Here is a 26,250-nt window from a genome sequence, read left to right as displayed (position 1 = left end):
TAAACTATAATTTAGTAAGATTTGTTCTTAACTACTCAAATTTGTAAGTATTTACCCACTCTTGGGCTTTGTTGAAGACAATATCATAGAAAATCCAGGAGCTTTTACTCTACCTTTACCAGCATCTCAGCTATACATTTTTTATTTTCTAGTTTCGACGTACCATAATGACAGATAACAGCTTTATCCTTTATTATCCCTTTTTTTGTATGTGCATCATAGCTTATTTATCTCTCTTGATGACATTGTCTCAAGACTCTCAACACCATTTCTTAATTGCCCCAAGCCCATAAGTATTTTCTAGTAACATTTGCTAACTTGATAATCGCAAAACATCATGAGCACTCATCCATTTTAATTGTCCTATTTTGATTCGTGACAATCCCTCATCTTGTTGAATGTGGTTCACCAAAGTGGTTAATCTGATCGAGATTGGTATTGACCAAGTCTGATCTGATATCACTGATTTCTCATTCTTTTAGCTAAAACTGACTCTATGGGACTAAACTCCACTAAACTTGGCTAAAATCAACCGACTTTTGCTGATTTCATCAAATTTGGTAGTCTTAGGGGAAGGAGGCCAATGTTTGCCATAGGAGGGAAATACTAAGAGGGAAGAGGAGGAAGCATAAGGGGAGGTTCTACCATTGGCAGAGGGATGGTTAGAGATAGGGATGGGAAATAAACAAAGTTTATAAAATAGTCTTGACAAAGCATAAAGGTGGAAGTGGAACAAAAATTGTTGGACCTGTACTATTGATTTTTATGTAAAGTTGAAGTCAAGGATCATAAATGTCAGTAGCATTGGTCAATGTGTTGGTTCCACCTTAATCAAAGAGAAAGAATGAGTAAAGACGAGGAAGACGTGGTGGCTGTGGTGGAGGAGGACATGGAGGTGGTGGAGGCAAAGGAAGAAGAGTAAGATTCGGAGGTGGGGGAGAGGGAGGATGTGGAAGCAGAGGAGATGGTGGGAAAGGTAAAGGAGGAGGTGAGGAGGAAGAGGCGACACTGATAGGAGCAATGACTCAGATGAGGAGGAGGCACTGATGTGGAGGGAAGGAGAAAGCAGTGACGATGTGGTAAGGGGGTGTGGGATGTGGAAGAGAGGAGGAAGATGAGGAAGCAGAGGAGGATATATTGCTCCCTTCACTCACTCACTCTCTCTCTATCTCTCCAGTTGTTGCATATGTTGCTCTATACTGACATGCCATTCTGATCCATTGGCTAGTCTTGATGCATTATGTCAGTACTTTCTTCCTTGTCCAGCCTTTTTCAACATGTGCATCTCTCCAATGAGTGCTTAACTTAATTAGGAACTTAAAACTAATTATGGAAGGTTGTTCAGCTGATCATTTAGATAGACTTCTGTTTAGTTCAGAGGGTTAAGTGATGGGTTAGAGAATCAACTAACAAAGTAGCATCTAGTATGGGTGCTTCAATCAAGTCAAATTGGTTTAACAACAGATAACCAGGAAAAAATTATGGATCATGAGGATGGCTTAAATAACAGTGCCATCTTTCTTGTTAACTCGCATAAGAGGTGATTGGTTGGGTTACTAACCAAACAGAAGGGACTTTTTTGGGTTGATGTATTTGTGACTTGGTTATAATAGCTTTAATCCTATTATTTAACCGAAAACAAAGAAGAAGAAGCAGAGTAAGCATAATGTTTTTTGATATTTCTATATTCATTATCAATGTTGGCTAATGTGATCAAGACCATTGTTGACATGCTATCTGAATGACATGAAAAAAATGGAGCTTTACATGATTTTCTATTCACTTAACCTGCTGACAAATTATCTTTATTTTATTAGTTCTTTTTCTTAAAAGAATGCAGTATGTCATAACATGTTTATTTTGAACAGAATCAGAAGTGCTGGAGAACTTTTAACATACATCCGGACATTGAAAATGTATAGCTGGGAGCTATTATTTACCCAACGTTTGATGGAAAGAAGAAAAATGGAAGTGAAACACCTCTCAGTATGAAACATAATACTTTACGTCCCACAAACTTATATAAACTATGTCAAATTATATTTCTAACATTCTCAGATGTATTTAGACTCGGAAATACTTGGATGCATGGTGTGTGTTTTTCTGGGCAACAACCCCAACACTGTTCTCCTTGTTTACTTTTGGGGTCTTCGTATTAATGGGGCATCCATTAGATGCTGCTACAGTAAGATTATGAATCATTGTTTGTTATATCAAATTGTTTATCACATTTAATTCCTTAATAAATCATCATTTACATATCTTTCAGGTTTTTACCTGTGTTGCACTTTTCAATACATTGATTTCTCCTTTAAATTCGTTTCCCTGGGTGATTAATGGATTGATAGATGTAAGTCACATGATTTTATCTTTTATTTTTCTTGTTTGTATGAATTTTCCTCATTTTAATGTTGCATTAATGCAAAATCTGTTACAGGCTATAATTTCTACTAGGCGACTGAGCAGATTTTTGTCCTGCCCTGAGAAAAGTTCTGAAATTAAAAGGGCATCTATCTGGGAACTACAAGGACATGATCCTCTGCCTTGTTTTTTAAGGAATCTGACATGTAGTAAAGAGCACGCAGCTATTCTCTTTAAAGATGCATCTTCTGTGTGGTCTAGCAGCTCAAAAGTGGAAAAGAGCACTGTTCTGAATAACATTTCGGTGGAAATTCCAAATGGCCTCTTTGTTGCTGTAATTGGCGAGGTGACTGATAAACTTTGGATCCTCAAATATGGTTCTTCTTTTCAACCTTAGTGTTAATTGAATTTGCATTGCACTTAAGTAAATTCTGGTTCTAAATCATTATGACATGTTTAGTTGCTGCGGAGACCTATTGTATGTGCCATTGTTATGCTCTCTGTTGGTGCATGTAAGTGCAGTCAGTGGCAGCAAAATATGCCATGAAAATTTGGAGAGAGAATATGGGCTGAAAATTCAGCTAAGGGTATTTGCCTGTTGATTTTTATTTGATTGGGAGGGGCCTCATACCTGCCACCTGGTAAGGTTATACTATGCAGTAAACTCAGACCAGAGACTTACCACTCGGTAATTCTTGGTCCTCTTGCAGAACTTTTTATTAGTCCCCATCGAACCATATTTCTACAACTGGTATTGTAAACCTTTTCTTCAGTTATAGAAGTTTCAGATATGTTCTATAGCTCTCCATATGGCATACTAATAGAGAAATTCTTACCCATAAAAGTCTAACATTTGGCACTGCTAGTATTGCACATCAATCAGTTGTACCTCTTTAAATATCCATATGAGAAAATACTTGTATATGGTTTTGTGAACTATATAATTGATTCTTTTCTAAACAATGACTTAGTGCAAGTTCAAATTATTTTTCTATTGATTGGTTAATTTCCATATTGTATCTACATGACTTTTAACTTGTATTTGGGCTGAATGTTCTCAGGTTGGTTCAGGCAAGTCATCTTTGTTATGTTCTGTTTTGGGTGAAATGAGACTCATTCAGGGGTTCATTCTTTCCCATGGGTCAATAGCATATGTGCCACAGGTTCCTCTGCATTTCCAGAAAAAGAAGAAATATTAACTTCACAATTTTTACATTCTCATGGCTGTTTTTCATTGAGGTGCAGGTTCCATGGATCCTTTCAGGTTCAGTGCGCGATAACATTTTGCTTGGAGATAATTTTGACACTATAAGGTGATTCTTCTTCTTTTTCTAAAAGAAAATTGTAAATGTTGTGTAAAACTGCAAATTGTTAAAGTTTTTTAAGCATTTGATGTAATTTATATCAAATACCTTCTTCCATTGCCTAACATGGTGCTTAACTTTATAATAAAATCAGATACAGAGAAGTATTACAGGCATGTGCACTTGATGTTGATATTTCACTGATGACTGGGGGTGATCTTGCATATATTGGAGAAAAAGGAGTCAACTTATCTGGTGGACAGAGAAGCCGTCTTGCCTTAGCAAGGTCTGCTTTGATTGTGGGAAGATTGATTTGATTTTCTGAATTTTGTCTATGTGCCTAACAACTGAGAAATATTTCAGGGCTGTCTACAGTGACTCCGATGTTTACTTGCTTGATGACATACTTAGTGCAGTTGATTCTCAAGTCGCATCCTGGATTCTGCATAGAACTATATTAGGCCCTCTAATGAACCGAAAGACACGGATTCTATGCACTCATAATCCTCAGGTTTAATAAATGGGACTATGTTTATTTATACAGATGCTACACCATTTACCTTATTGGAAGTTGAATAAGTTAATAATTAATGCTGGTTTAATAACTTGAATTTCTTGGAAATTTATACAGCAAACATGAACCCACGGTTATCTTTAGGTGATTAGGTCAAATGGTGTATCAGCATAAATCGCAGCAAGCATGTTCTTGGAAATGTTCAACTTGTTCTTCTTCTACACATTTGATTTGCTTCAGTCAATTAGCAACTTAGCAAGACTCCTCAAATGATTTCTCATTACTTTTTTTCTTAAGACAAAAATAGTGGATAATATGATGTTTTCTTCCTTGTGCAGGCAATTTCTGCTGCAGATATGATACTGATCATGGACAAAGGACATATAAAGTGGGTTGGGAATTTATCCAGTTTTATAGAATCTCCACATTCAAAAATTTCTCTACCCAAAGATTCAGACTTCTCATCATTACAATTGTTACTGAAAGAAAGAAAGGGAAGTGCTTCTGATGAAATTATGTTTATGCCTTCGGTAGACAACGAACTTATAGCTGCTTCAGTGGATGCAAACAAAAGTGCTGATATGGAAGAGTCGAGGAAAGAAGGCAGAGTCGAACTTGCTGTTTATAAGTAAGTGATGGGTTCCTCTTAGTTTATAATATTGTGCCATTTAGCATCTAGCATGACAAACTTTTAGTTACTAATCTGAATTATTCTTCATGAGCATCACTTCTACTTTACAGAAGTTATGCCAAGTTTGCCAGCTGGCCTGTTGTTATTCTTATATGTATCTCAGCATCTTTTATGCAAGCATCCCGAAATGGTAATGACCTATGGTTATCTCATTGGGTTGATGCCACTGCTGGAACTGAGCACACAAGATTTTATTTGGTATGCTTCGACATACTTCCATTATCTGGAAGTATTATTAGAAACTGACTATTATTCAAACATGTATTTGTGAAATGTAAAATGACAATTATTTCATATTATTAAGTTACTATAATGATATTCTTTCTGTTTTGTAGCTTGTTCTCTCCATCTTTGGTTTTATGAATTCTCTTTTCACCTTAGCAAGGGCATTCTCATTCTCATATGGTGGTCTACGTGCTGCAGTCGAGGTGCATGCTGAGCTTCTAAGTAAGCTGGTTAATGCACCTGTATATTTCTTTGACCAAAACCCCAGTGGAAGGATTCTTAATAGGTCTGGAATAAGAACACCAATTTTCTTTTATGAAGTTTCTTGGTATATAGAATACTAATAAAGATTCCATCGAATGCAGATTATCATCAGATTTGTATGCTATTGACGATTCTCTTCCATTTATTCTCAATATTCTCCTAGCCAATTTCTTTAGCTTGCTGGGTATCGCAGTAGTTTTATCATATTCACAGGTAGATGACAAGTTGGTTCTATATATGCATCTTTTAGTCCGTAATAATATTTATAGTTCTATACAGCCACAGTACTGACCTTGCTAGTGATCTATGAATGCCAATGCAGATCATTTTTTTGCTTCTGTTAGTTCCTCTGAGTTATATATATAGAAAACTGCAGGTACTCATCCTTCATACTCTTTGATTTAGTTATCTTACCCTATTAAACTTTATGCTTTCTAGGTTACAATGAAACTACATACAGGCCAAGGAATTTAGGATCTATCAGCTTCATTTTCTTATTTTTGACTCTTATCATTGTTATATGTGATGATGGTCCATCTATATGTTTCTCTTAAAGTAATAACCATACTGTACTCATTAAAGCATCACTGCAAAAAAATATTTCCTTTGTAATGTTTTAATAACTTAAATGTATTTATCATTAATATTTTTGTAAATGAATAATTTTGCTGTTGTTTGTCCGTAAATGAGTAGGAATTCTATATTCTTGACATATATGAGTTCTATGATTTGATACTCTTTTTAGGATTTGAAACATGAATAGCCAGTATTAGAGTTTAAAGTTAATCTATTAGGTCCTACCACTGATATGGCTTTTGCTACTAATGATGAGAACACAAGGAGGACAATTTACCAGAACTGTGCCGAACAATTTATTGCAGAGAAGTACACACTAAGAACTTGACACTAGAATGAATTTATTATTGGAATTTGAGGAATGATGGAAAAGCAACTACACCACAACCTGACCTATATTTTTCAAAATTATTTTTCAAGTTGCTATGTGATGCACATCAATGGTTCTAAACACATCAATGGCCCCAGATAATTGATGTAAGTCTATATTTGTTAAATTAAAGTCATAAGATGAAGTATATCTTAATTCATACAATGAGCTTTGGTATCTTAGGCCAAAATGGCACTGCAAATGCAACAATTAACTAAATATTAGAATGAAAGGGTATGAATTAAAGATCTGGAACCATCACTTAAATGATAAAAGTGATACATAGAGACATGATATGACCATCAAAGCAGTGCCTCAAATCTTAAACCATGCTAAAATATGTGAATGACAGGGTTATGAATCAGAAATTCTTGGGATGATAACATCCCCGATGAACTAAGTATGCTTTGAGCTAGGTGGAGCACAACATCTAGCAAATGGAGTTGTCTGATTCTGTTTCAGGTGTCCTTGCAAGGGAATAGGAAACAGTGATTGTCATAACCAGACCCAGTATTTTTGCTCTAGGTAAATCGACGCACCTAGAACTAGAAAATTTTTTTTTCCTTGTACATTTGCTTGATTTTGGTTCTCATATCTAGATACTAGAAAATTGTGGTCTATTAGGCTTTTAGACAATGACCAAGTTGAATCAAAACAAAAACATGGGTACACTTAACTCACTAATCGCAATACAAAGAACCAAGGATTCTCATCTCATGGCGAGGAGGCAAGTTAGTGTCTTTCTAGCACGGTCCTATTTCATGTTGCATTGCTCGGCCCTGTGCCAATTTAGACCCAGCTATATGCCAGCACCTCTAGCGGCACTGTCAGCACGGTGTGTCAATGGGCATGGTAATCCTTGTGCATAATAATACTTGAAAGTTTCATATACTTCTTATGTATACTTTTTTGACATTTCACATTCTTCCTTGCCAGTCGGCCTTGGCTTAACATATATCTGACATGTGGTATGCTATATTATTTATTGTTGAATGTACATGCCTAGTCGCCTTATGCTGGTATGGTTTGCAACATGTGTTTGAACTTTGAAGTTTGAACCATGCATTACATGTGTTTATCTTTGCTATAAATACATACCAGTACATGTGACATCTTTGGAAGTTAAATACTTAAACCCTTACTAAAGCAATTTGTTTTGAGAATCCATCCTTCTGTCTTGGTTGATGGTGAACGGAGAAGTTAGTAGTTAATTACACATAAAATATGGACTTCATATATTGGATCAAGCTATCAAAAATCAAGCATCTTGGTCAGTATAAATTAGTTTTTACCAGTCCAACTGTGAACTGGTATATGGACCACCAGTACAAATTAGTATTACCATGTACCGGGCATCCCACCCAATTTTTGCAGTTGAAACCAAATGCGCTAGGAAGTAAGCCTAATGCCTAGTACCTTATCAAATTTTTTATACTTTTGATAGCTTTTGTCATTTTTTTTTTCTTTTGTTCTTCTCTCTCTCTCTCTCTCTCTCTATCTATCTATCTATCTATCTATCTATCTATCTTTATCTCTCATGTGCACTCTTTCTCTCCGCTCCATCTCTTCCTCCTTGTTGCATCATCATTTCCACCTCCACCGTCGCAATGTCGCTGCCACCTTTTGGATCACTTCCTCCATCTCCTTCTCCTCCACCTTCTCCGTGTTCACCTCCTCTTCATCTGGTCCTCTTCTCCATCTCTTCCTCTCCCTCTTTCTCTCTAGTCTGAGTGGTACTGACCCATACCGAGTGCCTATACATCACTCAATACTCCATAGCATAATTTTTTGGGTCTGATTGCTTATCAGTATCGACACTGGGTCGAGATTTTATGCCTTGAATTGTATTGAAAGGTAAAAAAACAAGTAGTGTGGAAATAAAACTATCCTGGATGATAGATTATTCTAAAAGATGACATTGAAGTGGAGTATTAACTAGATTGAAATACAACAGTAGATGTTAGTATGTTACTATCCTACAATTTTGTTGTCCTTCTATTTATTCATTTATTTTTGTTGTTTGTTTGGTTGTTTATTTATTTATTTCTGCTGGAACCTCTTTGTTGGCATGCTGGTTTGTTGTGCTGTACTAGCAGCTATGTATCAGCTGCCATTTAACATGAGGAATGCCTACAATGCTTAAAATCCTGATTATTAATGCATCATTGGAAGGAATTTCTTACCTATAGCAACCTGAAGACACGGCTAGATCCCCTATTTTCAGGAGGGATGTAAATTGCTATTAGCCTCCATTTCACTGATTAACATCTTAGAAGAACTCAAAGTCCATTATCTCCTAGTTTTTTTTTTACCCTTTTGACCTCCTGGTATCAAAGTTATAAATACATACCAGTGTACCTGTGATATACTGATCTTCATTGCTGGTATTATTGAATTAAATAATAAAAAATAAAAGTGAACTGTATATGTACTGGTGTTGTGCTATAACTTTCAGTATTGGTACTTGCTTGGATAAGTAAACATCAGCAAAGCTAGTCCAATTGGTATTTAACGCCTTGCTTCATATAAAATGGCTCATAAATGAATTTATGCATACTTACACATCATGCATTGCCATTGCTATGTCACAGTAATGCAATGACAGTCATGGTTTCATCCAACTTAAAATCAAATTCAGGCTGATGTAAACCCAGTTCACTATAATTACAAATTTTGGTACATGTATTAAATGTTGTGCATGATACATAAAACTGACATATATTGTAGTTCTATTACAGGTGCACTTCACGTGAGCTACGGAGACTAGACAGTGTTTCACGCTCACCTATATATTCATCTTTCACAGAAACATTGGATGGCTCATGTACTATAAGGGCATTTAAGAAAGAGGTAAATATGGCAAATTAGCTTTACATTAGCAGCCACCACTATCATGGTTTCCATCTTGGTTATAACATTTGTCATTCTCTGGTAACTTCTGGGCAGACATTTCAGTGATAACATTTGTCATTATCTGGTAATTTTTTTGTGCTTTAACACTATCAATGGTTCATTGATCTCCAACAAAAAAATCCAAACAGTTTGCATGATTATTCATTAAGGTGGACCAGATTACATCATCATTAGTTGTATGTTCTGCTGAGTGTTGGCTCATCAAACTAGATTTGAGCTTTTTTTATTGACATTCTGCTTGCATGTAGTTGTCTTACATTATGTTTTTGTCATGGTATCCTTCAAAAAAGAAAGCTCCTAAGTAATAAATATTCACATGATTAGTCATTAAGGTGGACCAGATGTTATCATACTTCGTTGTATGTTCTGCTGTGTGTTGGGCTCATTAAACAAGATTTGATTTTGAGCATGTTTTGAGTGTGTTTTTCTTTGCAAGTGTTTGTATTACATTATGTTTTCGTCATCATATCTTTGCTTGCAAGTAGTTGCAGTTTCTAAAGTTGCAGAATTGTAGTTGTACTGGTATCTTACATGGTGTCGTTATCCATGTGTTCAAATTTGCCAAGGATCTTAAATCAGAATAATGTCTATTCCACAGAACAAGCACCATTAGCTAGCAGGGATCTTCAAATTTTTTGAGCATTAAATTTGCATAGTAGAAAATGCAAACTGGGCTATCGTAGGTCCATTCTAGTTCATAAATATGATTTAATATTTCTCACATCTTACACTAAAAGTCATTGTTATTGTTAAAGATCCTTGTGAGTTGTGTGTGTGTGTGTGTTTTTTTTTTTTTTTTTTCTTGAGTTCCAATAGGAAGCTTCAGATCCTAGTAGCTGGTGGTAGATCGTCACGGATGGAGGACGAACTGAGAATAGGACAACTGGCACACATAGTGCCATAGTGAGGGTTTGGCCCCTTGTCTTGTTGGAAAAAGATCCGGATATGCACCACCAGACTAACTAGTTTGATGTAAAGCTGCTTGTGTTTGCTAACCCCAAAATTAATATGCAGATGTAATTGGAGTGACTTTTAGTATTCCTTGATGTCCATACTTCATATCCATATTCTTTGTCATGGAATATTTGTTGACTTGGTGAAGACTTTTCAGGATGCAAAAAACACCTTTACATTCTTGCTTTGATCTTCTTGGTCTTCACACAAGATTTCTGAATGACCAACACCTAAATGTGTGTCTTATAACCTAGAAATAGAAGAAAGAACAACAAACATAGACATGAGTCATCCATCTTTAACCACTGAACCTGTTAAATTCTTATAAAATTTGATGCACATTTGCCTATAATAAAAACAAAATCCAGAAAGTTGATGTAAAATGGATGCAATTTTTGTCTGGTTTTAATTGAACCTAAATTAGATATCAGTATGGAAGTTCAGTTATTTGCATGGTACTATGCTCTCTTTTCTTCAGTGCTGCTGCTCGTTTGCCTCTTCTCTTGTTCATATTTTCTGATTTTATTCACCACTTCTCTTTCCTTTGTTCCTTGTTGACTTATTTTTTGAGAACCAAGATATAACTTCTATCGTTCTCTGCTTGTTTTCCCTATTTGGCGCAAGAAAAAGATTTTACACTAAGCCACCAAATGTGGGTATCTTTCCTCTTCGGGTACACTTTCACTCTTATGATGTGTGAAACTGCTTGACTATTGTTTTTTCATGAGCAAAAATGTCTTCAAAGTTGTCACGACCCGAGTCTGATGAGCCAACTAGTAGCCCTTTCCTACTTGAGCTCTCTCACCCTGCCCAAATGCTAGGTCGGCTCTGATACCAAATGTCACGACCCAAGTCTGAGCTAACTGGCCAATAACTCTATTTTGGTCCTTCAACCACGGACCAAAATGCTTAAACGGAAGTTAACGTAGTACACTCATCATACCCATATAAGCCAATCATACTCATTGCCCACTTCCGATGTGGGACTAATGGGATATTACAATATCTCCAACTCAATTAGCTTGACGTCCTTGTCAAGGCCCAACATAACCCAGATCGAACCTTAGCATAGTGCATGTGAGGTTTAACTCAGTGGTGGCTCCACGCCGTGATGAGTTTTCTGACTCCATCCACGGGTAGTCCTTTTCTACTCGAGCTCTCTCACCCTGCCCAAATGCTAGGTCGGTTCTAATACCAAATGTCACGACCCGAGTCTGATGAGCTAACTGGCCAATAACTCCATTTTGGTCCTTCAACCACAGATCAAAATGCTTAAGCGGGAGTTAACGTAGTACACTCATCAGACCCATATAAGCCAATCATACTCATTGCCCACTTCCGATGTGGGACTAATGGGATATTACAAAAGTGAAGCAAGATATGATATTGGAGAGGGATTTCTTGATAACATTGGATACTCTTCTGCATAGTTTTTTTTTTAGAATGATCAGTTTACGTAGTTCTGTACTGCTGTTGATACAAATAAGAAGTTTATATCTTGTAGTGGTGTTTATACAGATTAGAAGTTCATCTTGTAGCGGTGTTGATACAGATAAGAAGTTCATATATTGTAGTGGTGTTGATTGTTGATAAAAATAAGAAGTTCATATTGCTTGAGATACCTGCAAAGATGATGCTTGTTGTCCAGACCGTGAATAAATATTGCTGGAGGTTTTTCTCAATTTCTGAGGGCGCTAGTTCTCATCTTCATTTTCTGTTCTGCTGTGCTTATTTTCATTTTTCAGCCATTGCACTGATTGCTAGTCATCTGTTATATGACGCTCAATCTTTGAGTTAAAACCATTTAAAAAATCCCTGAAGAGTACTATTAAGGTGAGGTTTCCATGAGGGATTCCTTGTTATATGGATCAAGTTTTAAAATCTCTGTCAATATCAGTTTCAACACCTTGTAAGACAAATGTGGTACCAATGTACTACCCTGTACCACTCGATATCACCAAAAAATGAATAATAACCAGTTCTAAGCTATATAATCAGCTACCAGCTTTTGGTTGTTTCAGTAAATATCAGTTGGTATGCAGTGATTTGACTAGCGTTTGAATCCTTGATATCGATGACATCTTTCAATTTTTCTGGAGCCAAGGTTATTGCCACTGGGCAAAGGTAGTGCGAGTGTTCTTGAACTCCAAAGTAAGACAATTGTTTGATGTTCCTTATAGAACATTGATGATAATGGTTGGGAAGGAACAAACAATCCCCATCCTTGACTTTGCTATGAAGAATACTGAGCTATTGTAGCAGCAACCTCTTGTTCTTTGGTACAACCAAATTTCATCAACAGGGTTTATTAGCATTAAGTGCATTTTACATGACGTTTGGATCTCCTTTTGTCTTCTTGGGCACATGAAATGCTTGATATCTTTTGAAAGATTGTACTTGCATGTAGCTATGTATGTGCCTTGTTTAAATGCTTAACGAGCATAACCATGTGGTACATTCTGAATTTCAGTTAATAAAGTTTTCTAATTAAATTTCTAATTTTTCTATTAATTTTTTTATCTAGAAGAAATAAGGCAACTTCTTGCTCCAGCATTTTATAAAGAGATTTGATTACTTTTCTCAGTTACCTTTAACTAATAAAATTATGAAGATTTCTTTTTTCGTAAGATGCACATATTGCTGCTAATGATGTAAATGGCAGGAAATATTTATGGCCAGATTCCTGGAACATGTTCGGTTGTATCAGCAAACCTCGTATTCTGAGCAAACAGCAAGTTTGTGGCTTTCTTTGCGCCTCCAAGTACTAGTCTTCTTATTTTTCATTTGCACCTAATTGTTCTAACATGTAAATTTTTTAATTTAATCCACCACGTTTTACTGAGACAATTATGCCTCCTGGATGTGTGATGTGTTTAGCTTTTGTAAGTGTTGGAATCAGTGACCTGTCTTTTCTTTTTCAGTTATTGGCAGCATCCATTATTTTATTTATTGGTGTGATGGCTGTCATTGGTTCCAGACATGATTTTCCACTGAGCCTTGGTACTCCTGGTTTGGTAAGTCTCCAAATTGAAAATTGTTCTTTTTCCCTATTTTATTTAAGATGGAAATATCTATGTATATAAGTGTGAAGGATAATTCATATTTTTATTATCTCATTTATTTGGTTGTAGGTAGGATTGGCCCTATCTTATGCAGCACCAATAGTTTCATTGTTGAGCAGCTTTCTTACCAGTTTTACTGAGACAGAAAAGGAAATGGTTTCTGTTGAGAGAGTTGTTGAGGTAAATTGATCATTTTTCATATGATCCATCAACGTATTCGAAGTCAGTAATTCACTTCAAATTATTTGTAGTACATGGATATTCCACAAGAAAGACTTCAAGCATCCCAAGCTCTGCTTCCAGATTGGCCAATGCAAGGACAGATTGAATTCGAACATGTCACCCTTCGATATAAACCATCATTGCCAGCTGCTTTACATGATCTTTCTTTCAGTATTGCATCAGGCATGCAGGTTAGTGCTGTCTTTTGGATTTAGTGAAGGGATATATAACACTGACAGTTGATATAAAATTGGTCAATCATGCAGGTTCCAGGACTATTCTGAGACTTGATCACATTTGGCATCTTATTTTCCCTCCCATTACCTGTTTTATTTTTTTATTAAAATGATTTATGTTCTTTCATATTAGGTTGGAATTGTTGGGAGAACAGGAGCTGGAAAGTCTAGCATACTTAATGCACTTTTCCGCCTTACACCCATCTGTAATGGACGCATACTGGTAGATGGTCTTGACATTGCTGACATTGCTGCTAGAGAGCTTCGTGGGCGTTTTGCAGTAGTTCCTCAGAGCCCATTCTTATTTGAAGGTTCTCTAAGGTAAGAACAACAAAGAAATTTATTATTCCTTTATATTTCTCAAAATGTCCTTCATAACGAGTGGTTCTTTGTTTGTAAATGGATCAGCAATGGAGATGTATTATATACCTAAGAAAATCTCATCAAATCAGTCTCAAACAGTGTCTTGACAATTTGTTCTTCATGCTCCAGGGAAAATCTAGATCCTTCTTGTATGACTCCTGATTTCAAAATCTGGGAAGTTCTTGAAAAATGCCATATCAAAGAAGAAGTAGAAACAGCTGGTGGACTTGACATCATTGTTAAAGAAAATGGAACATCATTTTCAGTTGGCCAACGGCAGCTTATATGCCTTGCACGTGCAATCATTAAATCCTCCAAGGTATATCACCAATTCAAGACTATCAAGTATCAAATATTAAGGTTATCATATCAATATTATGTCAAACATCAATGTCCTATATTTCTTGATTTAGATACTAATTAGTGTCAAATGTGAGTGCTTTCACCCAATCATTTGCTTGTAGTTTCTCTTATTCTTTTAGTTTCCAGAATTTCACTTTATTTCTGATTAATGTGTATTCCTGCCATATTTGTACTAGTTATTAGTTCCTGCAGTAAGGGACTGTTGTACTATGGCACAGTGGTGTTTAGGACCCGTGTTTAAAATATTTGCTGTACCAATCAATACATTGGTGGTATTTACTGGTCTGACAGCTAATCAAGGAGTTGCGTCCATAGCTAAACCTTGATGGGGTTAAAAGAACCAAATTTTTTTTATATATATAGAACCAGACCGAACTGTCCAGTTAGACTGGTCCATGTATTGATCAACGGGGTTAAAAGAAAAAAAAAAAAACATATAGAACTAGGCCTAACTATGCTGTTGGGCTGATCTGGTCTGTGTATCGATCAATGGTGGAACCAGTAAATACTGACCGAACCATACGGAGCCGTGCAGTTTAGCAAACCATGGTACCAACACAAAATATGTCCCACCATACCAATACCGAACCAGTCCGCCTGCGGCACAGTGTTGTTTAGGACCAATGTTTAAAATAGTTGCTGTACCAATCGATACATGGTGATATTTACTGGTCTGACAGCTAATCAAGGAGTTGCCTCCATAGCTGAACCTTGATGGGGTTAAAAGAACCAAATTTTTTTTTTTATATAGAACCAGACCAAATTGTCCAGTTAGACTGGTCCATGTATCGATCAATGGGGTTAAAAGAAAAAAAAAACATATAGAACTAGACCTAACCATCCTGTTGGGCTGATCTGGTCTGTGTATCTATCATTGGTGGAACCAGTAAATACCGATCAAACCTTGCCGAACCGTGCAGTTTATAGCAAACCATTATACCAACACAAAATACATCCCACCATACCAATGCCGAACCAGTCCACCTAAAAGCTGGTATAGGTTCCTGACTGAACTTGGTTGAGTCAATGTCAGCACCTCTGGCATGAAACATGTTATTACCTTTCTAACATAATACATGTCAACTCCTGCTGATTGGCATAGTAATTCTTGTCCTGGAATGTCTTAAATGCCATTGAAATGGAAGGGCATTATAGGTTTAACGTTTATGCATTTTTGCAAAGTGTGTTGTAACAAAATAAATCAGCAGAACTGAACTTTATGTTTGTTGCTGATATGACATGTTATCTTTGATTAGGAATCACAAGAGTTGAGCAGTTTAAATTTTAAAGCAATGAAAGTGGAGAACATAGAAATAGCGACATGTTTTTGATAAGATTTTAGTTTAATGAATTTTTTCCTGTAAGTTTAAGCTGTTAAAAAAGGTCCAAACTTATATTTAAACTCATGCGTTATAGACTAAGCTTTGACACTCAGACCCAAGTGTAAGATGACACAAGTCAAAGATTGACAAGTGTTAGGACTCTAACTAGGAGAGTCCTAATTGTGAGGGACATTCATGTAAAACCTACCTAAGCCGACCCCTATTAAAGAGGTGAAGAGGCAGGCTAGGGTTAGTAGGTTGTTTTTTAGAGAAGAATTAGGAGTTGTTCAGGAATATGAGTCTTAAGTAGGAGTCCTATTAGGAGTTGGTTAGAAGTAGGAGTCTTGAGTAGGAGTCATATTAGGAGTTAGGGTTTAAAAGCCCTATAAATAGTCATGTATTCCTCCTCTTTTCATAAGTAATAGATTAATATTTTCTGTAACTTTTGAGCAGCAACTTGGAGGGAGGAACCCGTATAGAGTTCCAAGGAGGCCGATCCCCTAAAGAGATCAACTCTAAGTTTAGAATCTGCAAGACTTCTAATACCTAGTATCAGAGCAGCGTTGTTGGCATCTTGCTGCCCTTCCACAGCCATCCATTAGCCCTCCACGACCGCCCAAAGCAATTCCCACAATTGCTTAAAAGATCGTCGTCAAATTTCATCGTCATCTCCACCACCGCGGATCATCCTTTAATCTCCCCGTGAATTGCAACAGGTTCTGGTTTCCTACCTTACTGCCGCTGCAATTTAGTTATCCTTATTCGAAAATCCAAAAAAAAAAATTGTTCCTATATTGCTGTATAAACTTTTCGTCATAAAGTTTTCATCTCTACGATGAAAGATACATTGCAGAATTCCAACCGCATAGCACAGTCTGTTTGATCTTGCTACTGCATTTTTTCTATCCAAAGTTCTACGAAATTTTTATGATAGCTTTGACACTTCCTAACAACAGATTTTTCTTTGGTTTTGTCAAAAAATTCTCAATATAAACCATTGATCTTTTACGTCTAAACTACTATACTTAAAAATCTGTACTGTAAAATTCTAGTCATATAGCACAGATTGTTTGATCTTGCTACTACATTTTTTCTATCCAAACCTCTATCAAATTTTTATGACAGCTTTGACACTTCCTAACAGCATATTTTCCTTTGGTTTTGTCAAAAAATTCTTAATATAAACCATTGATCTTTTACGTCTAATCTGTTATACTTGAAAATCTGCATTGTAAAATTCCAACCGCATAGCACAGTTTGTTTGATCTTGCTACTACATTTTTTCTGTCCAAATCTCTATGAAATTTTTATGATAGCTTTGAAACTTCCTAACAATGGATTTCCCTTTGGTTTTGTCGAAAAATTCTTAATATAAACCACTGATCTTTTATGTCCAATCTGCTATACTTGAAAATCTGTGATGTAGAAAATTTCAGTCGCATATTGTTGCCTTAACTCATCTATTTGCAATCTTTTTTGAATGAAATTTCTTACACTTCATAGATCATCTTGGCTTCCATCTAAGATTGATATATTGAGGAATTCATCTTTAAAAACGATTTTGTGTTGCTACAAATTTTCGTCACAAACCGTTGAAATTTTTCGACGAGAATTCTGCTATCGCAACTTGTATCAATATCCTTGCTGTTATACTACCAAAATTTTCTTGATTAAATTGGACATCCTTGCTATCATATAAACCGAGATTTTGTTGTTAATTCTCTCCTCAAATTTCTCAAGTTTTTGGTGGAAATTTCATCGAGAAACCGCTGTTTCTTCGATGACAATTCTGCTCTTACACGATAACACAATTCTGCAGCAAACTTCCATTGATTTTTATCAAACCTTTGCTGTCATTTACCACAAATCTAAAACTTTCATCCATAGCCCTAAAACTCGACCAAATCACACCCTCAAACTGCACCCAAAACAGCCACAAAACAAGCCTAAACCATAGCCTACATCCACCAATCTACCAACCATTTCAACCATCACTTCTCTCAACCTATACATGCCTTTAACCCGACAACAAAAAGAGAGATCTTAACATCACAAATTTGGAGATATATACTATGGCATCTGAGGAGATAATCGATGCTAAATTTGAAGCCTTCGAGACGCGAATAAATGATAAGATTCGGACTCTCTTTACCAAACTCAGTTTGGGCCGACCACCAAGCTCGAAGAAATCATATTAAGGAGAGAGCTCTAACCAATCGCACCAAGCCCGAAGAGATGACTTCCAAGAGAGGGGAGGCTCTATGACCGACCCCAACTATCCACGCATGAGAGTGGATTTCCCTATATGGGAAGGAGACCCGATTGGTTGGATCTCGTGCGCGGAGCGATATTTTCAGTACCATAAAACCGAGATGCATCTATGGTGAAAATTACAGCTATACATCTTGAAGGGGATGTCATACAGTAATTTGACTGGTTTGAACACACTCATGGAGTCCTCTCATGGCGACAATTCAAAGAAGGATTGCTGATCCGCTTCGGACCAACCGATTACGAGAACATTGACGGACAACTAGCAAAGATTCGACAAACCTCCACCATTCAAGAGTACCAAACCAGGTTTGAAAGGTTATCTAATCAAACTCGTGATTGGTCTCAAAAACAGCTATTGGGGATCTTTATTGAGGGCTTGAAGCCGGAGATCCGGGGAGAAGTTAAAGCGCGACAACCGTACATGCTTAGGGCAGCCATCTCTTTCGCGCGATTTCAAGAGGAGCGATTGAACCATGAAGCCCGGAGGACTAGGGTTGCTTCCCAACCAGCAATATCGAAGCCCTCAGCCCCCTCTACTATCAACCGAGTCCTTGCACCAAAAAGTTTGACAAGAGAAGAACTTCGGGAGTGATCTGCGAAGGGGTTATGTTGGCACTGCGACGAGCTGTGGAGCCGTGAGCATCGCTGTAGTAAAGGGAGACTTGAACATGAAGAAGAAGATGCAGAAGAAGAGCCACAACTGATCGAAGTTATGGTACATGCACTAGCCGACTACTTAAACCTACAAACGATAAAAGTTGGAGGCCTTCTCAAACAACAACCGATCATTGTTCTCATCGACACGGGCAGCACTAATAACTTCCTAAACAGTAAGGTTGCTGTCCAGATGGCCTTACCTATCGAGAATTGCAGCAGGTTTGACGTTAAGGTCGCCGACGGATGGATTTTGAAGTATGATCGTAGGCGCCTGCGAGTGAAACTTTTGCTGCAGGACCAAGAGATAATTGTATATTCCTGCCTCCTCCCTCTTGATGATCATGAGGCCATGCTCAGAATTGAATGGTTGATGACATTAGGTGATGTTTCTTGAAATTTTATGAAACTAATTATGAAATTTTACAGTAAGGAGAAACAGGCAATACTGCACGGGAAACGTGGGGGCGACGTAACGACGATATGCACACAACAAATGGAGAAGGTTTTGCGTAAAGCATGCAGCAGCTTTTTGGTACAACTTGAGCAGCAAACTAAGGGAGAGCCAATAGAATTTGAAGATCCAAACCTATTTCCTTTAGTTGCTGAATTTTCAGATATATTTGACGAATCACACAACCTACCTCTTACCCGTCGGCATGATCATTATATAACGATTCTTCCAGGCAAATCTCCAGCAAATACTCGGTCATATTAGTATCTACATCTTTAGAAGGATGAAATAGAAAGGATTATAAAAGAGATGCTCGAAACAGGAGTTATTCGACCAAGTTCTAGCCTCTACTCTTCACCAGCTACTTGTACGTAAGAAGGACGGAACATGGCGAATATGCGTTGATTACCGATCTCTCAATGGCATAACCATCAAGGATAAATACCCTATTCCAGTAATAGATGAATTGCTAGATGAAAGGGAGCACAAATCTTCACAAAGTTGGACCTTTGATCCGGGTATCGTCAAATACGAGTGTGCGAGGGAGACATACCGAAAATTGCCTTTCGAACACACAACGGCCACTACGAAATTTTGTTTTCTTCAACAAAAGGTGGAATATCTTGGGCATATTATATCAGAGGAAGGTGTGACGGTGGACCCCTCCAAAATAGAAGCAATGCAGAACTGGGCAACCCCGAGGAACATAAAATTGCTACGTGACTTTCTCGGTTTAACATACTACAACCGCAAGTTCATGAAAAACTATGGAAAGATCAGTGCACCACTCACTTCTCTACTGAAAAATGATACCTTCCAATTGTCGGATAAAGCCTTCGTTGCCTTCGACAAACTTAAGGCAGCCATGACGATGATGCCGGTGCTAGCGCTACTAGATTTTAGCCGACCCTTCATCATTGAGGCCGATGGATCTGGAGTCGGAATTGGAGACGTTTTCATGCAAGATGGTCGACCACTCACATACACTAGCAAGGCATTGCCTCCCTTCCATCAAAATATGTCAACATATGATAAGGAGATGCTTGCCATTGTACACGCAGCAACGAGGTGGAGATCGTACTTGATCGGGCGTTGCTTTCAAATCAAGACCAACCATAAAAGCCTAAAATATTTCTTGGAGCAGAAGATATCTTCCCCCGAGCAGCAAAAATGGTTAACAAAGCTTCTTAGATATGATTATGAAATAACTTACAAAAAGGGGAAAGAGAATGTTGTTGCAGATGCGCTTTCACGGCAACCTAAGCAAGCTGAATTTTTGGCCATTTCACTTTCGACTAGTGATTTCCTTAAGGATATTAAGAGGGAATAGCAGGAAGATCCGGAGATCAGTAAGATCATAAAAAAATTGGAGGAAGCACTAAGCTCCGTGGCTTATTACAATTGAGACTCAAAAAAATTACGCTATAAGGGACGCATTGTGCTTGTGACAAATTTTACTTGCATTTTCACGAGCAGATTTTGGACAAAGTTATTCCATATGCAGGATACTAAATTGAAATGGAGTACAGCATATCACCCACAAACCGACGGCCAGACGAAAGTTATAAATAGGTGCTTGGGGACAGCCCAAAGCCACCCACTAAATATGACTACCCTAGGAGAACTCCAGACCCAGCCAAGTGCCATTATTGATCGACGGATCGTGACTCGACGATGACGACCCACTACTGAAGTGCTAATACAGTGGGCGAACCTACCAACAGAAGATGCCACTTGGGAGAACTATGACGACTTGAAGATCAAATTATCAGAATTCATGAATCGTCAGCCTCGAGGACAAGGCTGATTTGAAGAGGGCGAGTCTGTTAGGACTCTAGCTAGGAGAGTCCTAATTGAGAGGGACATTCATGTAAAATCTACCTAAGCCGACCCATATTAAAGAGGTGAAGAGGCCGTCTAGGGTTAGGAGGTTGTTTCTTAGAGAAGAATCATGAGTTGTTCAGGAATAGGAGTCTTGAGTAGGAGTCCTATTAGGAGTTGGTTAAAAGTAGGAGTCTTGAGTATGAGTCATATTAGGAGTTAGGGTTTAGAAGCCCTATAAATAGCCATGTATTCCTCTTCTTTTCATAAGCAATAGATGAATCTTTTCTGCAGTCTTTGAGCAGCAACTTGGAGGGAGGAACCCCTATAGAGTTCCAAGGAGGCCGATCCCCTAAAGAGATCAACCCCAAGTTTAGAATCTGCAATGGTTCTAACAACAAGCTTCTCATAAAGAGGCCCATACACAAGCTATTAAGCACTGAGCATAATAACAAGATGAGACAGCAATCGAACTTAGAATCTTCTCTAGTATATACGACCTTAGATGACTGCTTATCACAATAGATTAAGCTTTTGGGAAAGGGTTCAAACTTGAATTTGAACTCTTATAGTGTTAATTAATTAAAAGGAATGTTTATAATAAAAGCAGTACTAGTGGTCCAGTCAATCTCTACCTGACCCATCTCAACTTAAAGTGAGGCTGCAACTCAAGTCTGGAGAATAGAGGTTGTGTCCAGGCTTCGAATGGAATGTTGAATTGGAGGGCTTGGTAAGGTTGTCCTTAGTTGCAACTTTCTTATCAGATTACTGACAGTAAAACGTGAGGTGGATATCATGGGGGAATCCAAACATACAAGTAGGGACACATATATGATTATGGACATTGATAAATTAGATGATACTCTGCAATGACAAATTTTGGAGCTTAAATATCCATTTTTGGCATTCAAGGAAAATCATGAATTTTGATGAGTGATACTATATTGGCTGCAATCTTGAGATAAGAGTACAGATTTCAGCATCCAGAAGGTGTAAATGAAAGGGCTGTAGCCCTAATGGATTGCAGTAGTCCTAAACAAATTCAGCTGTATCTGATTGTATAGGGTATATATGGTAAAGCATACTTATGTGCATGTATCATTAACAATTTTTTAAAAATGTACTATCAGCAGATACAGATTTGATCAGATAAAGAGGCCTTCACCAATCAATCCTGCTTCATTGTTGCATGGGATAATTATCAGTAGATAATTAATCCTATAGATATACTTTTCTTCAAAAGAATCTGTCCTATAGATAAAGTGATAACAAGTTACAGTTAATATGAATCTCCACTGGATGTGGAACCACATTCACAAGTAATTGCATATAGCAGGTTCAAGATTAACATTCTTGAGCTATCACCAGTATAAGACTTTTTAAATGAATGCTTGTTTGAATTTTATGTATGAGGTTATTTACAATAAATTACATGAGAAGATAGCACTTCAGGCTGAGATACAACTGGCTCTAAGTTTTAGGAAATGGTTGTGTTACTTCTGTATAGTCTGGTGTGTATAGTACAGCACACAGTTCTGACAATGCATCTTTTAGTGAATTTATACTTTCTTTGTAATTGACCCCTCTTATAGTATTGCTGAACAGACAAATTATTCCTTTTGCAGGTACTTTGCTTGGATGAATGTACAGCAAATGTTGACACTCAAACAGCACTGATTCTACAAAGAACGATCTCCAATGAGTGCAAGGGCACAACCGTTGTCACAATAGCACATCGCATTTCTACAGTATTGAACATGGACCTTATCTTAGTGCTTGATCATGGGATTCTGGTAAGCGATAGCCTTATCCACCTAATATATTCAGATAACTTGGCATCAAATAAGTTCATACTTCAAACATTTATGTTTCAGAAAATGATAAATTCTGGTAGCCAAACAGTGTCACAATGTTTTTATTACTATTTCATATATTAGTCTCAAAATCAATCAAAGTTGCATTAGATACTCAGGATTTACAGAGGATCTACAAAGGATTTACAACAATTATATGCTTAGATTAAAGATGTATATGCAATTAAATCAGCTACATGTCGTAGTTTCGACAAGCCATGCTTGTTTGGTCACCAAAACAACTTTTATTTTCGTTAAAGAAATATGTTGTATTTTTTATTTCTGTCTCATACATTTTTATTAATATTTCATATATTACTCTGACGATCCATCAAGGTTGCATATCATATAATAAATATATATAACAATTATATGCTTATATTAAATGTCTATGCAATTAAACCAGCTACATGTCATAAATTCAGCAATAAGTTCAAAATGGTTGGCAAATTTTTGCATGCTTTTTTTAAACATTACATCCAATAGATGGTATTGGAGAAGACCTGATATTGAGCATGATGAGGGATGAATCCGAGTAGAAAATTGGTTGTCCTTGGGTTGGGGTAAAGGCACATGACAACATGAAGACACCATTCATGCGTACCATATTAGGGTTCAATTCCAAGGCATCCACAAGGATGTCAAACCTTAACCGGTAGAGAATAGAGATTACCCCAATTTAGTTCCATGTCAAATATTAGGAGGAAATTTGAATTGGTTTATAGGGCAAGGGTCGTCTACTCGTTTTAACTTGTGCTTAAGATTTTTGGGCCAGTGGTTAACAGGTTAGTTATTATATCATACATCTATTCGTCGTCAACCTCTGTTGATGCTATTTTGGCTCTCGTGATTCACGGTAAATTCTGCTATAAATGATTAAGCTTGTCAAATATTTGCATCTGGGGGAGATCATTATAGAGTGATTCGAAGTTTTTTGCCAAAATTATCTGGTTGGTTTCAGTGCTAAATGTGGTTACTATGTGTTGGTTTGTGATTAACTGCAAACCGCACCTTTGTTGCCACTTGGCAGACTTCTAGTGGAGACTTGAATAGACAAATGTAGGTTGCATGAAGGACTTCTCGAAGTTAATTGAGGAACATGCATTACGGTTTGATACTATGATAGGGTTCAAGATCCCCAGATCCTATTGATGATTCTTTACCTTTATTATCAAGGGGGGTGTTGGGTGCCTACAAGTGGACTGCTTGCAAGTCATTTTGCAGTAAGTTGCCTTGCAATCATTTGGTTGCCTGCAAATAAACCACTAGTAGCACATGTATGTGCAACTATATTCCTACATATCAGAAGTGGGCATGTGGTTTGAAAAGGTAGGTGGTCAAAATTAGATTCGGATACTCTTGATTCTTTGACGCATTACCTCCTTACACATTGCCCCCACTATTCTTCTTTAGACAGCATGATTGTCATCTCCTTTCTCTCCAGGCATTCCCATTGCATCCTTTACCTTAGTTGTACCTGCAAGTGGCAAATATTCATGCAGGCATCCAAACATTTATGTCTGTAACGACAACTTACAGGCATCTTCAGTTGTGGGCAAACAAACACTCCCAAGTCTTTTACGAGACCTACTTCAGTGGTATATGGAGTTTTGAGTAACATCAAGTTTATAATCTAATTTTAGGACTTTGATAATAGGTGTTAGTCTGCTGCATTCCAGGACTTGCCGCCTTACATTAACTAGCCCTGATCATTGATTTTGCTAGCGAGTCTGACGTTTCAACATTGCAAAACGAGGGACGCCTCAAATTGATGGTTTTACTCAAAGAAATTACAGTGTTATTAGTTGGTAAACTAGTCTGAATGTTCATTTTGCAGGTTGAACAAGGAAATCCTCGAGATCTTGTCAAAGATGAATGCTCCAGATTTTCAAGCTTTGTCAAAGCATCTACCATGTAAGCAAGTGAGTTGCTTTCAAGCTAATGGATCCCCACTGCCTTTATATGTAGTAAATATATTCTAAACACTCACTATCTGTCACTGAGCACATACTGTAGACTGCCTGGCCACATGAAATGTCGCTCCATATATATATATATATTTTATTACCTACTTTTATTGAGACCTGTTGTTGTATCAGGCTCGGTCTAATAATGTTTAGAAACATTCTGAACTCTACTTTTTCATCCTCATATCAAGTTGAGACTTCCCTGTCTTTCCTTCAGTTGTCAATGCTAAGATCTTTTCTCTTCCTCTTATTTGGTCTTGATTTAGTGGGTTATTTGAACTGGTTCTGAAATAACAGCTAGGTAGGTTATTTGACTGTTAGAGGTGTCCAGGTTTCTAGTGGACGAAGCCCAATAAACAATCTGAAAGAAACATAAAAGATCAGGTCTAGTGCCTGGGCCAGACCCAAACCAAATCTGGATTACCTTTTGTTTTGTTTCTTTTTTCCCTGGACATCTGCAGACTCGATTCGATGTGTATAAAGCTGCTGATAAGGATATCGGTTAATCGGGCCTGACAGTCCAGTCTGGAATATGTTCTAAATTCAGACACCCAAGTAGTTAGTTAATCAGGTTCTGGAAGACTACTTGTCTATGGCATAATGTGCAAAGATTATATATCAGTGGTTAAGTCACTAATCGGGTATAGGAATTTGAGGAATAAAATTCAGAAAAAAAAAAGAGAGTATATACTGGCCCTAACTATAAAATGGTATTTACACCAAGTCAAGTCATGATATTGCACACACTGCACTAGTTAGTTAGATATCATCAACCACGGACTTCTTTTGATGAAAATGTCCATTTTTTACACAGATGGAAAGTATTATTGATATTTTAAGATTTAGTTAGACCGATAAGGATCTAAGATTTAAGTTTATTAACTTACAGATGAAATCTAGTATGTATGTGTGTGTATATATATATATATACATATATATATAAAACCTTGTTCATGTATATTCTCTTATGAACAAGTATAAGATTGATACGCTATAGGAAAAAATTAAACAAAGTAGGAATTACAAATATTGTTTATTGGTGGCAGTCTGTTGTCTCACTTCCCATTGTCCCATTAACACCACACATCACATCCTGTGAGAAACGATGATAAACCCATTCATTCTGCCAGCTCCACAAACTCTGTGCATAGCTCGGAAGGAGCAATTGCAACAAAGACAGCTTTCCCATCACATCAAAAAGCAGTATCAAAGCCTTCAACCTAAAGCACCCATCCTCGAAATTAAAGAACCACAGTATATGTGCAACCACCATGAGATTACACAGACAATGTCCATATCAATTGGCATATAAGAATGTGTTGCCCCCATGTCAGGGTTATATCAGACAAAATTATAACTGCAGATGATCTGCATTTAGCATGATTTTTTTATTTGAACACCTACTATATATATATATATATATATATATATATATATATATATATATATATATATATATATATATATATATATATATAGATATGCCT

The 26,250-nt window shown here is 37.0% G+C and overlaps 1 protein-coding gene across 5 annotated transcripts in view; it reads left to right on the top strand.

Annotated features, from left to right (window-relative positions):
* LOC103985184 (ABC transporter C family member 13) overlaps positions 1-24,979 on the top strand; it is a 51,699-nt gene extending 26,720 nt beyond the window's left edge. For 4 of the 5 annotated variants that reach the window (XM_065151761.1, XM_065151760.1, XM_065151763.1 and 1 more), the window contains 21 exons: positions 1,869-1,986; positions 2,069-2,185; positions 2,270-2,707; positions 3,423-3,524; positions 3,607-3,674; positions 3,820-3,951; positions 4,029-4,176; positions 4,518-4,807; positions 4,921-5,068; positions 5,206-5,381; positions 5,461-5,572; positions 5,682-5,735; positions 9,033-9,155; positions 12,835-12,933; positions 13,094-13,186; positions 13,304-13,414; positions 13,486-13,647; positions 13,826-14,013; positions 14,185-14,374; positions 22,569-22,736; positions 24,634-24,979. In XM_065151761.1, the coding sequence (XP_065007833.1) occupies positions 1,869-1,986; positions 2,069-2,185; positions 2,270-2,707; positions 3,423-3,524; positions 3,607-3,674; positions 3,820-3,951; positions 4,029-4,176; positions 4,518-4,807; positions 4,921-5,068; positions 5,206-5,381; positions 5,461-5,572; positions 5,682-5,735; positions 9,033-9,155; positions 12,835-12,933; positions 13,094-13,186; positions 13,304-13,414; positions 13,486-13,647; positions 13,826-14,013; positions 14,185-14,374; positions 22,569-22,736; positions 24,634-24,714 (3,118 nt within the window). In that variant the 3' untranslated portion in view covers positions 24,715-24,979. The remainder of the gene's footprint in view (positions 1-1,868; positions 1,987-2,068; positions 2,186-2,269; positions 2,708-3,422; positions 3,525-3,606; positions 3,675-3,819; positions 3,952-4,028; positions 4,177-4,517; positions 4,808-4,920; positions 5,069-5,205; positions 5,382-5,460; positions 5,573-5,681; positions 5,736-9,032; positions 9,156-12,834; positions 12,934-13,093; positions 13,187-13,303; positions 13,415-13,485; positions 13,648-13,825; positions 14,014-14,184; positions 14,375-22,568; positions 22,737-24,633) is intronic. The other variant, XM_065151762.1, reaches the window with a different exon arrangement.
* The last annotated feature ends 1,271 nt before the right edge of the window (positions 24,980-26,250 follow it).

Source organism: Musa acuminata, chromosome BXJ3-5 (assembly GCF_036884655.1).
Source record: "Musa acuminata AAA Group cultivar baxijiao chromosome BXJ3-5, Cavendish_Baxijiao_AAA, whole genome shotgun sequence".
NCBI lineage: Eukaryota > Viridiplantae > Streptophyta > Magnoliopsida > Zingiberales > Musaceae > Musa > Musa acuminata.
This window is presented reverse-complemented; position numbering and strand designations above follow the sequence as displayed.